Below are 16986 nucleotides of genomic sequence, written 5' to 3'. Positions count from 1 at the left end.
AGTGGTAAGCTGGCACACAGGCAAAGTGCTAAGCTAGCAACCAGGCAAAGTGCTAACCTAGCACCCAGGCAAAGTGCTAAGCTAGCAACCAGGCAAAGTGGTAACCTAGCACTCAGGCGAGATGCTAACCTAGCACCCAGGCAACGTGCTAACCTATCACCCAGGCAAAGTGCTAAGCAAGCACCCAGGCAAAGTGCTAAGTTGGCACCCAGGCAAAGTGGTAAGCAAGCACCCAGGCAACGTGGTAAGCAAGCACCCAGGCAACGTGCTGAGCTAGCACCCAGGCAAAGTGGTAAGCTAGCAACCAGGCAAAGTGGTAAGCTAGCAACCAGGCAACGTGTTGACCTAGCATCCAGGCAGAGTGCTAAGCTGGCATCCAGTCAAAGTGCTAAGCTGGCAACCAGGCTAAGTGGTAAGCTAGCAACCAGGCAACGTGATGAGCTAGCACCCAGGCAAAGTGCTAAGCTGGCACATGAACCGTAATTTGGTAGGTGCGTTGGGACTTCGGTTGGTTGTTGCGTTGAGTTACGCGTTGACTGTGAGAGGCGTCCGCGTTGCCCATTGAGTCAGTGTCACGTGAGGCTGGGTGATTGGTTGCTAACGTAGGCGGTCGTGAGGGCCGCGGCGGGTGACCTAAGTCGTGCGTTGCGAGTCGCTGGCAGGGCGGCGTAATCGGTGTTGGCCCGGTTAAGTAGCCTTTATAGGCGGCGATGTAGCGATAGTTAATATCACATTTAGGCACGTAGCCAACACGCTCGGCCAGTATGGCGCCGATAACGCGGCTCGTAGCACGGTCCTGCTGCACTGTGGGAGTTGAGCGCACGGGTCGCTGCAATTTTGATGGCGTTGTGAATAGTGAATAATTCAGAGTGACAGTTGGTGCTGATCACATGCGTCGCGTCAGGGCAGCCGTGGTATCCTGGGCAGCGTGGGTGTCGGTGGCCTGGACTGGGGGGATACAGCGGTGAGGGTACGTGGTGATGAAAGGACTGGAACGGCACTGGTACGTGTTGATGAGGGGACTGGAAGCGGCAGTGGTACGTGTTGCAGTTGGTGAGTGCGTCGCTAGGTGATTGATATGTCTGCAGGCTGAGGGGAGTGGGAGCGGCAGTGGTACGTGTTGCAGTTGGTGAGTGCTGCTTAAGTGATTGATGTTTGCAGGTTGAGGGGACTGGTAGAGGCAGTGGTAGTGTTGCAGTTGGTGAGTGCTGCTTGAGTGATTGATATGATCGCAGGCTGAGGGGACTGGGAGCGGCAGTGGTAGTGTTGCAGTTGGTGAGTGCGTTGCTAGGTGACTGATATGTCTGCAGGCTGAGGGGACTGGGAGCGGCAGTGGTACGTGTTGCGGTTGGTGAGTGCTTGCATAGGTGATTGACATGTTCGCAGGTTGAGGGGACTGGAGCGGCAGTGGTACATTGCAGTTGGTGAGTGCGTTGCTAGGTGATTGATATGTTTGCAGGTTGAGGGGAGTGGGAGGGAGAGGGGAAGATGGGAAGGGACAATTGTACCTGTGGTACTGGATGTACGCAGGGTGAATGTAGATGCTGCTACGTGTCTTGTGTACGGTGTAGAGGTATATGTTCTGTATGTCGCGATACCTCTTATAGGCGCCGAAGTGAAGGTTTATGCCATGATTTGGGATGTAAAAACTGTGGCACCGGCTGTACGTGTTTTTGTCGTATAAATGCACGCAATGTAGAATCTGTACGTGCCCAGTATGCGGAGCGTGGATACACTTTTTCTTCCGGTTCCTCCTCTCCCACCCGTGTAGAGCAGCACACCGGTCAACTGCATCACACCGGCCCTACTAGTTCATCATCTTCTAACCCCGCCCCTTACATCATCGTCCCCGTCGCCCTCATCATCGTCGTCATCTGCGTCATGATCTACTTCCGCATCCGGCCCTTCCACAGGGTGCGGTATCTACTGCGCAGCTAACTACAATCACCAAACTGGCAACTGACATCTAATGTGCTAGACACTAATGATTACGTTGATGAAAAATCACATGAGCAGTGATGTGACTACTTCCCCCCAAGCCATCGCCGCCGTCGTCGTTGCCATCATCGTCGCCATCATCCTGCTCGACCTGTGCATCTTCCGCTTTCCGGTCGGCCGCAACATCCGCGATTTCCTCGTACGCAAGATACCCTTCTGCATCGCGTTTTACAGCTAAACTAAGCAATTTAGTAGCGCGAACATCGTCATCCATATCCCACTGATAACCTAACTGCCAACTGGCATCTAATGTTATAGACAGAAGTGATTGCGTTGATGAGTAATAACATGACCAACGAGGTCACCAAGCACCTGACCAAGTTAACAGTCACGGCAGCGATGTCATGGTTCCGGCAGCGATGACATGGTGACGGCAGCGATGACTTGGTTGAGGCAGCGATGACATGGTCACGTCAGCGATGACATGGTCACGGCAGCGATGACATGGACACGGCAGCGATTACATGGTTACAAGTGGTGATTATTATCCACTCTACATCGCCCCTTTACCCACTCCACATCGCCCCTTAACCCACTCTACATCGTTCCCTAACCCACTCTACATCGCCCCTTTATCCACTCTACATCGCCCTTAACCCACTCTACATCGCTCCTTAACCCACTCTACATCGCTCCTTTATCCACTCTACATCGCCGCTTTACCCACTCTACATCGCCCCTTTACCCACTCCACATCGCCCCTTAACCCACTCTACATCGCTCTTTAACCCACTCTACATCGCCCCTTTATCCACTCTACATTGCCCCTTTATCCACTCTACATCGCCCCTTAACCCACCCTACATCGCTCCTTAACCCACTCTACATCGCCCCTTTGTCCACTCTACATCGCTCCCTAATCCACTTTACACCGCCCCCTAACCCACTCTACATCGCTCCCTAACCCACTCTACATCGCCCCTTTACCCACTCTTCATCGCTCCCTAACCCACTCTTCATCGCTCCTTTACCCACTCCACATCGCCCCTTTATCCACTCCACATCGCCCCTTATCCACTCTACATCGCTCCCTAATCCACTCTACATCGCCCCTTAACCCACTCTACATCGCCCCTTTATCCACTCTACATCGCCCCTTTACCCACTCCACATCGCCCCTTAACCCACTCTACATCGCCCCTTTATCCAGTCTACATCGCCTTTTTATCCACTCTACATCGCCCCTTTACCCACTCTACATCGCCCCTTAACCCACTCTTCATCGCTCCCTAACCCACTCTTCATCGCTCCTTTACCCACTCCACATCGCCCCTTTATCCACTCTACATCGCTCCCTAATCCACTTTACACCGCCCCCTAACCCACTCTACATCGCTCCCTAACCCACTCTACATCGCCCCTTTACCCACTCTTCATCGCTCCCTAACCCACTCTTCATCGCTCCTTTACCCACTCCACATCGCCCCTTTATCCACTCCACATCGCCCCTTATCCACTCTACATCGCTCCTTATCCACTCTACATCGCCCCTTTAACCACTCTACATCGCCCCTTTAACCACTCTACATCGCCCCTTTAACCACTCTACATCGCTCCCTAACCCACTCTACATCGTCCCTTACTCCACTCCACATCGCCCCTTATCCACTCTACATCGCTCCTTATCCATCCTACATCGCCCCTTAACCCACTCCACATCGCTCCCTAACCCACCTTACATCGCTCCCTAACCCACTCTACATCGCTCCTTAACCCACTCTACATCGCCCCTTTACCCACTCTACATCCCTCGAATTACCTCGCCATAATACCGCTATGACCTTCTTAAACCATCCTAATAACTTGTGCCTTGTCACCCTTCACTTCCCTCCTTCCACCTCTTGCCACTGCCCTGACCATGTGCCGCCTAGGGAGCTTGGCAAGAAATTTTGTAAAATTTTGAACCTCAAAAATACCTCAAATAACAACCCTACTAACATCCTTAATAACTTTTGTTCCGGCCTCGAGAAATTCCTCGGCTTCGACTCTACTTCCAAAGGCTACGATGGCAGTGGCATTGTGTACTCTGACCTGGATAGGCTGTGTGACGGGGTGATGGGATTTTTGAGTGGTGTTCTCAGTAACATCAAAGAGCATTTAGGGCAGCATAAAAATACTTTAAATGAAGCAATTACATCACTTAACACCAATAAACACGGCGGTAAAATAGGTTTTAATATTGCGATTGGACAGGTGGTCGAAGGGGTGCGGGGGTATAATGATGCCGTCTCAGTGTCTAATAACCTCGTCAAACAAGAAGTAAAAAAACTCAATGATAAGGTAAGTAATGCATTTTTGAAAGACGTAGATAATGTTTTAGCAGACGTGAGAGATAAGCGTGGTAATCTCATACCGTACCAAGATAAGCAAGTGAAGCAGGCCGTCGGACAGATTGACGCCAAGTTGGAAGAGTGCAAACAAAATGCTCAGACATTCATTAATAACTTAGACACTGAACGTAGCGTACTTAAAACATCAATTAATGACTTAAATAGCGATTTGAAACATAAGCTTGAGAACGTGCGTAGGACAGTTGAGTATGAGAGCGAGCGGCTGGGGAGGGTGAAGGAGCAGGAAAGCAAGGAGTTGAAAAAGACTATTGAGAAGATTGGTGAAGTGATGAGCACTTTGAAAGTGGATGTGGATTGTAAAATCGGTGAGGACGTGAAAAAGTTTGTGGATGAACTGAGGAAGAGAGTTACGCCTATCAAGAAGAATTTGGAGAAGATTGCAACGGATCTTTCACAATATGTTCTAGAGTTGGAGCAGTGGATAGAAAAAACGCAAAGTTTCATTCACGGCGTAAGGGAAAAGAGTTTGGATGCCATTGTAAATGAGGCGAACGACAGCCTTACCAGTAAAAAATATCCGATCGAGCAAGATGCAAAGGAGTTGTTAAAGTGGAAAGATACCCTTCATTTTCACATTGACAACATCAAAAGTACGCTGCAAGACAAGGTGAGAGAAGTAAAGAGTGCGATTGGCGTGATTGGCAGGAAGTTTAATGACGGTATCAGCGAGGTGCCAGATAGTATTGAGAAAATAATGCAGCATATAAAGGGTAAAATAGAAATCATTGAGGGGCATGTGGGAGATAAAAAAGATGCGGGATTGCCAGCCGACCACCGTGATGCAAGTATTTATCATAACTGGTGTGTTCTTAAAGAGGAAATTAGAGACCATGTTGATCTAATTGAGGGGCGGAGTGGTAGAAGTAAAGTTCGTAATGATAACGGTATTACACAGATTAGACAAGGCGTAATCAAGTATGCCGCGTTGTTTAAAGAGTCGAATGGAGATGACGTTGGTTTTGGGAAAGTATTAAAGGAATGGATACCGGAAATAGTTAGTAATGAAGCAGTTAAAGGTTGGATTGAGAAGTATATTGAAGATAATACTTGGAACAGTTATTTTAATGGAGAGCTGAGTGCTAGGGGACGTGCAAGCGTACGTCCATATGTTACGAAGAAAATTATTGAGCAAATAAAGGATGGTATCAATCAAATTGGACCCCAAAAAACATTTGCCCATAATAATACAGTCGATGACTATTTGTCATATGTTAAAAATTATCTGAATAAGTTTTCTGCTGAAGTGATAAAAAAGGGGGACGATATCACTAACACTATCGACGGCCAGGTACGATACGATCGCAAGTTGGTACAGTTTGGCAGCACGGGTCGTCCTAACAACACGCATCTCACACTCGCCGTCAAAGCCACTGTGGGAGTGTTGGCAGTATTAGCAAAGCGTGTTGCTGAACAAATTGCATCATTCACTGACGGTGGAGAGATTAAAGTAGGCGCCAACTTGACGCACATTTCGAAAAAAGTGACCGAAATTAATAATCAAGTTGACGACAATGTAAACAACGCCTCACCAGGCGTGGACTACGGCGGCAAAATCGATGTGGCTTTACAAGAACTTCATACTAAAATTAAGAACCTCCATGGACAGCTTGGGATGACACTTGCAACCAGCTCCACAGGAGGTGACACAGACACACTCGCATCCTATGTTGACAGGAATATCACGGCCATCGATACATACGCCGATAGTATTGACATTGAACACATTAAGAGCAATTTAGTTACCTTGTCAAACAATATCAACGAACATCTCGCCACTCTGTCCGACGCCGTTTCTACAAGCACAAATGCAGTTCGACGGAAATTGACTGAGTTGCAGAATGAGCGCATCGGCAACGCTGCAAAAAGCGGTACCGTAGCAGAAGATACTCTTCAGGAAATTCATGAAAAACTTCACGAGCTGCAAACTGGCCCCGTGTCTACGGCCCTCAAAGACGCCACCGATCTACTTGACTCGTACCTAGCCGGAGCCGATAAGCATTACACTCAACTAATTTCAGACCACGTCAAAAAGGACATCCAAAAAGCCACCGACAAGCTCACCACCCACGCCCGCAAAACGTACGTCGAGGCCATCAAGTTCCTGCTCACGGAGTTTGCCGGCAAGGTGAGGACTGAGTTGAGGGATCTGCCCAGGAAAATTGATGCGGACTTGAAGATTGGATTTAAGGGGTTCATGAAAGACTTCCACGTTCCTCTTACTAATGATTTACGCAACGGTGATTATACTGTTCATAAGTTATCATACGCCTTTAAGCTCTGTTTCGGGCCATGGCAAATGCTGCTGGAACGTGAGATCGACAGAGTGGATATGGAGGAAAGGAAAAGAAAGAATCGCGCGCCGACAGTTTCTGAGGTTACGTACACTAAAAAGCTTAAATCTGTTTTCGGCGCACTCGATGAGGTGCTCATGCACTTCACCAGCAAGAATGGGTATGACCATGAGACGCACGGAAAGCTTGACAAGCTCGACGCTGAGATCGCCGGACTAAAACCAGAAACCTTCGCCAAGCCGAACACTGCCATACTCGACAGCATTGCCGCTGGGCTCACCAAATTTGTTAGTGAGATGAGAAGCGTCTACATATCGAAGTATGATCGTGCGTTGCTTACCGATGATTTGACGACTAACCATCGGATTAAAGTCACAACCGAAAAATCTGAGAATACGTATGATTTGACAGCGTACGGCAAGAAGTGTTCGAAGGTGTGTCTCACCGTGTTTTCGATTCTCTTCAACGCTCTGGTCGAGATGAGGAGAGTATGCGGTCAGGTTGGGAATGTCAAGAGAATCTATGCGTCAACCAGCGACAAAAAGAATCCGCTCGGTGATTTCTTCCGGTCGAATGGCTACCACGTTGCCACTGACTCTTCGAAGCAGGACGGTGAATTGCGTAACCATGGGGAGTGTAGGAGCCATAACATTTTGGAGCTGCTCGTTGCTCCATCTGCGGTATTTGATAAGCGATCGTCGCAGGATCACTCCGGATTACTTAAGGATCTATTTGACTACCTCCACTTTTACTACCAAATCTGTCACTTTACTGCCACCTCCAAAAAACACCCGTCTTCAATATTCGATATGCTATGCTGGCTGACCGGTCTCTCTCACAATCGCGTCCATCACGAGTTGACACTCAACGGTTTCGCTAACCTGTTTGAAAAACCACAGGAAACGGCATCGGAAGCGAGTGATCAAAACGCTGACCCTGTCGTTAGGGAGGATGACGACACGGATGACAGCGAGATCACTCTCAAGACGGAAGATGACAATGCGTTGGAGGCTTACCCGAAGAAGATCACAGCTACTTGCCTCTCGGATACCCTCACAGCCGTATGCCACCAAGCCGAAGAGACTCTTATTGTTCTCTTGGGTCACGGCCACGGTGACGGCATCTACGCCTGCGACTTCAACACCAACCCGCAAGGCTTCCAGTATCCCACCAACATGGACACCTTAGTATGTATGCTATGCGAAATCGTAAACCGCCTGTACAACCAACTGTATTTCTTGTTAGATCAGTGCAAACGTTCAACTTCGATGAGTGGCTGGCGTGAGTGCGAATACGGTCAAGGCGTCGGTGGCTCGGGTTGGCGGTGCAATGACCTCAGCTGCGGCGATTGCAACAGTGCCGAGAAATGCAAAAGGCATCCAAGGTGCGGCGTAAAATCACCTCTACAATCTTACCTAGAGGACGGGTTACGGGGCTTCCTACCGCATAACCTAGATGGGAACTCCGGCAAACTCAACTGCCCGGTCAAAAGCCATACCAACGGGCCATGCAAAACGCCCATGGGCTTCAAGGATATTTCCATCATGGCATCGCACAGGTACACTGGCAGGCATATTAGATATGTGCTTGCTGAGTTCTGCGGCACTGCGTCATCTCCCCTCACTGCCATGTGCTCTATGCTCCGTTGTGTGCTGCCCAGTGCTCCCAAAACATTTGATCAGATGTTCGCATTCTTCCAATGTTTGCTTGTCGACTGGAATGATCAGAGATTTAAATCACTTATAACGCACAGAGAAGAGGCGTTCAACAGTGCCGTCATTGCTGCAAATTTTGAAAATTCCAGTACCCAGCTGGAAATCACGCCGATGCTTGGAACTACAAGCCACAAATTCGGTAAGCATGCTGATGGTGCTCTCTACTCCCTGTTAAGCTGTAATCCGAGTTCCAACTCATCTCACGCCTGTGGTCCTTACATGAAACCTATATGCTCCGAAGTCAGCACAACGTTCACCGTCAAGCACGCCGATCGGTATCTGTCATCCGTCCTCTATTTGACGGAATCATTCTATTATGTGCTTCAGCAATTGTTTGAGGAGTGCAATAGCAAGTGTGGCAAACCGGGGACTAGATGCAGTACGCAGAGCTGCGCAAAGGGCTGTGAAAGGCAACAGACCAAAAGAAGTGCTGACCCGAGTCACGATCACGCCTGCATTTCTGTTGTTAGCTGCCAGTCGACGCTACCCATATTATACAAGTATGGATTTACTTTCCGAGACGCAGAATCGCTAAATGGAGCCAAGCGTATCAACACCAAAAGGACGTGCGTCGAATTTTGCAAGACATTAGGGAATGTTGTAAAACCAGGAAGCGTGCTCTACAACCTTGTGCACAAAACTATCCCTGAATTCCTCTTCAAAATTCGCGCCCCCTTCATCTGGCTCAACGTCGCCCTCTGGCTCCTCTCTTTCCTGTACCTGCTCCACATCATGGTCATCCGCCTCGACCTGCTGCACATTAAATCGCATTTGCATAGTCCCTCGAGTCATAGGATAGCTGCTCAATCACTACTCGCCGCTGCACGTGTTAACAAGCTTAACAGAGTGTTTTATCTGCAGCCGTAATCGTACTCACGTGTTTACTATCTACACTCACCTAGCATCTCACCTACTCACCTATACAACTAATTCTTGTCTAATGTTTTGAATCACTCATTAATCGTTGTACGTGATTGTGTAATAGTTAACTAAAGTGGTGACCAAGATGCTGACCAACGTGTTGACTAAAGTGCTGACCAATGTGCTGACCAAAGTGTTGACCAACGTGCTGACCAAAGTGGTGACCAAAATGCTGACCAATGCGACGACCAACGTGGTGACCAATGTGCTGACCAAGGTGCTGACCAACGTGGTGACCAAGGTGCTGACCAATGTGGTGACCAAGATGCTGACCAATGCCATGACCAAAGTGGTGACCAAAGTGCTGACCAATGTGCTGACCAGAGTGCTGACCAATGCCATGACCAACGTGGTGACCAAGTTGATAGTCACGGCAGCGATGACATGGACACGGCAGCGATGACATGGACACGGCAGCGATGACCTGGTTACGGCAGCGATGACATGGTTACGGCAGCGATGACATGGTCACGGCGGCGATGACATGGTCACGGCAGCGGTGACATGGTCACGGCAGCGATGAAATGGTCACGGCAGCGATGACATGGTCACGGCAGCGATGACATGGACACAGCAGCGATGACATGGTCACGGCAGCGATGATATGGACACGGCAGCGATGTCATGGTCACGGCAGCGATGACATGGTCACGGCAGCGATTATATGGTCACGGCAGCGATGACATGGACACAGCAGCGATGACATGGTCACGGCAGCGATGACATGGACACAGCAGCGATGACATGGTCACGGCAGCGATGATATGGACACGGCAGCGATGTCATGGTCACGGCAGCGATGACATGGTCACGGCAGCGATGATATGGACACGGCAGCGACGACATGGACACGGCAGCGATGACATAAGTGGTGATTTATATCCACTCCACATCGCTCCTTAACCCATTCTACATCGCTCCCTAACCCACTCTTCATCGCCCCTTTATCCAGTCTACATCGCCCCTTAATCCACTCTACATCGCTCCCTAACCCACCTTACATCGCTCCCTAACCCACTCCACATCGCTCCCTAACCCACCTTACATCGCTCCCTAACCCACTCCACATCGCCCCTTAACCCACTCTACATCGCCCCTTAACCCACCCTACATCGCTCCCTAACCCACCCTACATCGCCCCTTATCCACTCTACATCGCCCCTTAACCCACTCCACATCGCCCTTATCTACTCTACATCGCTCCCTAACCCACTCTACATCGCCCCTTTATCCACTCTACATCGCTCCTTATCCACTCTACATCGCCCCTTAACCCACTCTACATCGCTCCTTTATGCACTCCACATCGCTCCCTAATCCACCTTACATCGCCCCTTTACCCACTCTACATCGCTCCCTTATCCACTCTACATCGCCCCTTATCCACTCTACATCGCTCGAATCACCTCGCCTTAATACCGCTATGACCTCTTTAGACCACAATAATAACTTCTGCCTTGTCACCCTTCACTTCCCTTTTTCCACCTCTTGCCACTGCCCTGACCATGTGCCGCCTAGGGAGCTTGACAAGAAATTTGACAAAATTTAAAACCTTAAAAACACCTCAAATAACAACCCTACTAACATCCTTAATAACCTCTGCACCGGCCTCGAAAAATTCCTCGGCTTCAACTCTGAGTCCAAAGGCTACACTGGCCAGGGGATCGTGTACTCTGACCTGGACAGGCTGTGTGACGGGGTGATGGGATTTTTGTCTAGTATAATCACTGAAGTAAAAAAGAATACAAATTTAACTATTTATAATAACAATTTAGAAACCATATTAAATAGCATTAAACACGCTAAATATAATAGAAAAAATTTTGATAGTAGTATTGCCTTTGTCAGTCAGGGGATTCAGGCGTGGGTGAGGGGGGTGGAGGAAAAAAATAAAGCGGTAATGACACCGTTGGAAAATCTTGAAAAAACGTTAGAAGGCCATGCTTCAGTTGATATGAGTGGCGAATTGATTATAGATCAGCTCTCCACATGGCGTGGATTTACTGCTCTGTACCTCCAGGAGGCTATGGATTCATATGAAGCCTTAAACGGAATTGATGACAAGCTTAAAAAAGAACTGTCGCCCAAATTAGATTTGATAAAGCAAGTAGTGCAGCATTTTTGGAATTCTGTCAATGATGCCGGCGTCATAAGTTCCGTAGAGGCTCTTGATAATAACTTCACGGTCATTCCGCAAAAGCTTAACAAACATATCGAAACCGAAATACAGGCTGCGAAACAAACGCTACATCAGCATCATGGGAGCATTGAGAGCAGAATTAATAATCATAAGAGAACGACGCAAAGTCAAATTGAGATCATCAGAAAGGCTGTGAAAGACGCACAAAAGTTAATTCAGGATTTGCTTGGTGATAAAGGGCTTAACTATACAAACAGATATAAAAATAACATCACTATTAAAATTGGTGAGCTTAAAAGTAAAGTGGAGGAGTTTGCAAAAAATGATGGTCCTAAGACTGCGCTTTTGCAGCAATTCGAAGTGGCTCAATCCAATGTAAGCACTCTCGAAAAAGATGTGCAGAAAGATTTGCTACTGTTGAGACAAAGAATCGAAGGACTTAGAAGAGACGTTAGCACTTTTGTTCAAACTGAATTGGCCGAACTTGCAGCAGAGAAACAAAAACTTGAAAGAATCACTAATGACTCAGGTTCATCACAAAATGGAAACATTGATAGATTATTTGTAACACATATTCAGGAGCGTCTTAGTACTTTGATCAGCGCAGTTCGTACAAAAATCGGAGAGGTAGGCAAAGATTTCGGCAATGCTGGAAGCAGCAAACGACTTGAAGATATATTTAATTGTCTTGAAGAAAGAGTTGCAGGGATTAAAGCTAAGGTTGGAGATACGCAGCCACCGGGTTATCCGGCATCAGACAGCATATATTACAATTGGAAAAGGCTAAAAATGCAGATTGAGAGTCTTGTTGAGAGTATATATAAGATAGATGGAAGGACGAGGTCAGGAAAACTGGGTGAAATTATAGAAACTCTTGGAACCTATGCCACAAAGATAGGCACTAATATGGATAAGGCAGAAGAGGGGCACAGCACAGTGGAAAAATGGGCGAAAGAGATTTTGGACAATGAAGGAGTAAAAAGGGATATTAGTTATTATGTGAAAGATAGAACTATGAACAACACGGTTACGACGATGGTAAACGCAATAATGAAGCAAATCAAGGAGGTTGTTAAGAAGGTTAATGGCAACAAACCCAGATCCGGGGACACTGTCCAGGCAATCCTTCGAGGTGTGTATGAATATCTGAAGAAAGTTGCTGATGCAGTTGGTGATAAAGCTAATTCTGCAAATATTGATACATTTATCACCGAAATTAAGCGTGAAGCCAAGTTGCAGTCAGCCGATTCAACAGATAATATCTATGTACATGCTTTTAAAGCTGCTGTAAAAACTGTGTTGCAATATGTTTCCGGTGCGGCTCGAAATCTTGCGACAGTTTTTGAATCATTGGCAAACAGTGATGCCAAAATATCAAACGTGGATGATGCTACACAAAAGGCTGCATCGATAATAACAAAACTTGGCGACAAAGAAGGAGCAGGAAAGCAACCAGGCGATGGGATCACCAAGGCGTTAAAAGAGGCCACACCGAAAATTGGTACACTTCACGGTCATCTTACTAAGGCCGCTAAGACTCCAGGCAGCAATGGCGTAATTCCCGTCAGAGACTTAGACAACGCTATCGATCACGTGAAGAAGGAGGTTGACGGACTGCTCGGCACGTTTAAGGCCAACGTCACTAACAAGCTTGGTGCAGCCGTTGACGATTTCGACACGGAAGCCCGAGAAAAGATCCAGGATGCAGCTGATACCGCTATTGATCAGGCAGTTAATGTATTTGGTACTGGTGATATAAAGGTATCATCATTGATGCACCAATTTGAATCGACCCAAAAGTCTCTAACGAGCGCAGTTGACAAAATTCAGGAAGAACTTGAAAAATTAAAAAATGTACCCGAGGTCATCAGACAAGCGGAGGCCCATGCTGATGGATTGATGGAAGAGCTGAAAAATAAAATTACAGCAATAAAAGACACAATCGATCCCATTACATCGCTTATCGGAGCGGCCGAAAAGACCTTAACCAAAACCGTTGAATCAATTGAGAGAGCTCTACAAGCCGCTCGGGATACTTCGAATAGGAAACTGCAAGACTTGAAGGTTGACTTGCAGAAGCAGGTGAATGACGCATTCAACGTGTTAGAAGAACACGTGCAGAAAATGTTCAGCGATCAGAGAAAAACAAATTTTCTTTCACTACGGGAATGTATAACAGATCAGCTCCCCAAAATCCAACAGATAATCGAGCATGATTTTTCGACCGGCCTCAAAGGCCTGATGAACAAGTTGAGTGACACATTTGAGATACATCCCATCAGTCCATCAAGCATTGATTTTTATATATATACCAGTCACGTAAAGAACTTTTGTCATAATTTTTTCCATGAATTGTCGGAACAAGATGACGTCTCTCCCTACTCGACAACCATGGAGCCGGTTACCTCATCCCTTGATAATTTGCTTGATACCATTTTCGACGCAAAACACTTCTCCGCCGCCGTCTCCTCCAATCTCGCCGAACTCCAAACGCAGCTCACCGCCCTCACCCCTACCCAATTCGCCGAGGCCTCCCCGCTGCTCAACGGCGTCAGGGCCGGCGTCACCGCGTTCCACGGGGAGCTTGCGAAGCAGTACGTCAGCAGGTACTCGGGGGAGACTTTTGGTGCTAACCTTGAAGAAAAAGGGAAATTAACAGCTTACGGAACTAAGTTAAGTAAGCTTTTTCTGACCGTAGTTTCGACCTTAAGGTCTTCGTTGGCTTCTCTGAGACGAGGTTCCAGAAATCTTAGCGGACAACAAACAACCGCTTTTAGTGACCTCGGAAGACTCGTCGCCGATCAAGGTTACGATGTTTGCGACTCCACAACTGAACAAAATGGAGAAGTAAAAAGACACTTGACTGGTAAAGGAATACAAATGTCCCTTGCAGGCAATGATTATGAACATGTGTATCATACAGACAACAATGTCAGACGTCCACTCGAAAATATGTACATTTACCTTAACGATTATTACAAAATCGGTCACATAGCTACTTCATCGTCAAAGAGACGCCCGTGTTCTATATACGAGATGCTCTGTTGGCTGTCTGGTCTGCCTTGCAATGACGTCTATGAGGATCTATGGCGTGACGCTGTCAGCGAGCTATTCGTCGATCCTAAGAACCAGCCAACTGAGAACGGTGACATCCCCGTGACCGTTGTCAGCGAGCAACCACTACAGGCGTATCCACACCCAATTGAGTGTAACGAAGCACAGAGAGCAGTGAAGCGCCTGTGTTCCAGAGCATATGACGTGCTGAGTGAGATCATCGGCTACGGCGACGCATACACAATTTATGCCGTTGACTTCTGCAATAACTCGCTTAATCTACATTATCCAACTGATGCTGCCAGTTGCCTCGAACTATTGATGGACATCCTACGCAGATTGTTCCCCGTGTTCAGATTCTTGCATAGCCAGTGCAAGCTGGAAACTCACCATATTGGTTGGTCGAATTGCCTCTATGGCAGAGATATCTCGACCGGTAAATCGCATTGTGATAAGCATCCAGATGACAAGCAAACCGACTGCCTGCCTAGATCACCGCTCCAATCATATCTGTCCGACACGCTCCCCGGCCATCTTCCTCACAACCTGACTGCCATGGGATGCAAATCCGTATGCAGCAACTGCCCCAAAGGCGTGCCCGGACAGCCGTGTCTGACACCCCTTGGCTTTAGAGGTTTCTCCGGAAGTACGAAGACAGGCAAGGAGCTGGGTGAAGTGCTGACCAAATTCTTCGACAACTCGAACATCATATCGCTGTTCGGTTTAATGCCCAAGCCGCCGTCTACATTGCCCGAACACTTTGAGTTTGCGTCGGCCCTTGTAAGAAGTTGGAATGAAAAAATAGCTCCCAGGCATCTCACGTGGTTGACAGACGCCGTTACTAAACAATCGGTTAAACTGCACGACGTGCCTACGGAATTCACTGATGCGCTTCGTAAAGCTTATGGTAGCAGTCGGAATACGCATGACCACAGCACCGCTACTTCTCCCGATGTGTCGAGCCTATCAATGACTAAACCGTGCCTATTTGCTCCAAAAGACAACATATACTGCGCTCCCTACCTTCAGTCATTATGCCGCGATTCGTATTATTATCTTGCCAAGAAACATTCTGCTACGTACCTCTCTTGGGCCTTATACCTTCCATGGGTTTTTTGGAATTCACTAAACAATCTATACATTGGATTCTGTTCCATCGCTTGTCAAGACTGGGGATGCCAGGGTTGTTTGCGTGGTGACGACTGTAAGAGAGGACAGCACGGAGCAAACTACAATTGCAAATGCGGAAGTATTGTAAACTGTCGCGGAGTCTCGAGCACCTTCTACGCATACGGATTTACATTTGGTGAATCAAGCATTTTGCTCGACACGGATGGAATAAGATATTGTGGTCACTTCTACACTCAACTACGCAACGTACTCAATTCGAGAAACTTCACTGAACTTTTCAACAAGTGCGACGAATTCCTCTTCAAAATTCGCGCCCCCTTCATCTGGCTCAACGTCGCCCTCTGGCTCCTCTCTCTCCTCTACCTCATCCACATCATGGTCATCCGCCTCGACCTCCTCCACATCAAATCGCATCTACATAGTCCCTCATCGCATCGTATCGCTGCTCAATCACTACTTGCTGCTGGACGTGTTAACAAGCTTAACAGAGTGTTTTACCTGCAACCATAATCGTACTCACGTTGTTACATCCTACACTCACCTAGCATCACCTACTCACCTAACTTATGAATTGTGCTTTAATCTGTTGTATCACTCATTAATCGTTGTATGTGGTTGTGTAGTAGTTAACTAAAGTGATGACCAAGATGCTGACCAAGGTGCTGACCAATGCCATGACCAATGCCATGACCAAAGTGCTGACCAAGGTGCTGACCAATGTGCTGACCAACGTGTTGACCAATGTGCTGACCAACGTGGTGACCAATGCCATGACCAACATGTTGACCAATGTGCTGACCAATGTGGTGACCAACGTGATGACCAGAGTGCTGACCAAAGTGGTGACCAAAGTGGTGACCAATGCCATGACCAGAGTGGTGACCTATGTGCTGACCAACGTGCTGACCAAGGTGCTGACCAAAGTGGTGACCAAGGTGCTGACCAATGTGCTGACCAAAGTGGTGACCAAGGTGCTGACCAATGTGCTGACCAAAGTGGTGACCAATGTGCTGACCAAGTTAATAATCACGGCAGCGATGACATGGTCACGGCAGCGATGACATGGTCACGGCAGCGGTGACATGGTTATGGACACGGCAGCGATGACAGTGGTGAGCTAAGTGGTATTTATCATCCACTCTACATCGCTCCCTTATCCACTCTACATCGCTCCTTAACCCACTCCACATCGCTCCTTATCCACTCTACATCGCTCCCTAACCCACTCTACATCGCTCCTTTATCCACTCCACATCGCTCCCTAACCCACTCCACATCGCTCCTTATCCACTCTACATCGCTCCCTAACCCACTCTACATCGCTCCTTTACCCACTCTACATCGCTCCTTTATCCACTCCACATCGCCCCTTAACCCACTCTACA

General features: G+C 47.8%; 4 protein-coding genes across 4 annotated transcripts; 3 read left to right on the top strand and 1 right to left on the bottom strand.

Moving 5' to 3' along the window:
- Positions 1-980: 980 nt before the first annotated feature.
- BBBOND_0313960 (hypothetical protein) lies at positions 981-2176 on the top strand (the record flags this gene model as incomplete). Its single annotated transcript, XM_012914226.1, is given in 9 exon segments — positions 981-1037; positions 1089-1129; positions 1162-1201; positions 1236-1291; positions 1311-1335; positions 1387-1410; positions 1460-1663; positions 1717-1914; positions 1979-2176. 9 exon segments carry the CDS (start codon positions 981-983, stop codon positions 2174-2176), a joined length of 843 nt encoding a protein of 280 aa, XP_012769680.1.
- Positions 2177-3774: 1598 nt separating this feature from the next.
- Positions 3775-9222, top strand: BBBOND_0313950 (hypothetical protein; the record flags this gene model as incomplete). Its single annotated transcript, XM_012914225.1, has 1 exon — positions 3775-9222. The coding sequence occupies one exon, from the start codon at positions 3775-3777 to the stop codon at positions 9220-9222; it is 5448 nt and encodes a 1815-aa protein (XP_012769679.1).
- Positions 9223-9312: 90 nt separating this feature from the next.
- Positions 9313-9558, bottom strand: BBBOND_0313940 (hypothetical protein; the record flags this gene model as incomplete). Its single annotated transcript, XM_012914224.1, has 1 exon — positions 9313-9558. One exon carries the CDS (start codon positions 9556-9558, stop codon positions 9313-9315), a length of 246 nt encoding a protein of 81 aa, XP_012769678.1.
- Positions 9559-10978: 1420 nt separating this feature from the next.
- BBBOND_0313930 (hypothetical protein) lies at positions 10979-16111 on the top strand (the record flags this gene model as incomplete). Its single annotated transcript, XM_012914223.1, has 1 exon — positions 10979-16111. One exon carries the CDS (start codon positions 10979-10981, stop codon positions 16109-16111), a length of 5133 nt encoding a protein of 1710 aa, XP_012769677.1.
- Positions 16112-16986: the final 875 nt, after the last annotated feature.

This window comes from Babesia bigemina (assembly GCF_000981445.1).
Source record: "Babesia bigemina genome assembly Bbig001, chromosome : III".
NCBI classification, from domain to species: Eukaryota; Apicomplexa; class Aconoidasida; order Piroplasmida; family Babesiidae; genus Babesia; species Babesia bigemina.
Note: the sequence above shows the minus strand (reverse complement) of the source record. Positions and strands in the feature narration are given on the sequence as shown.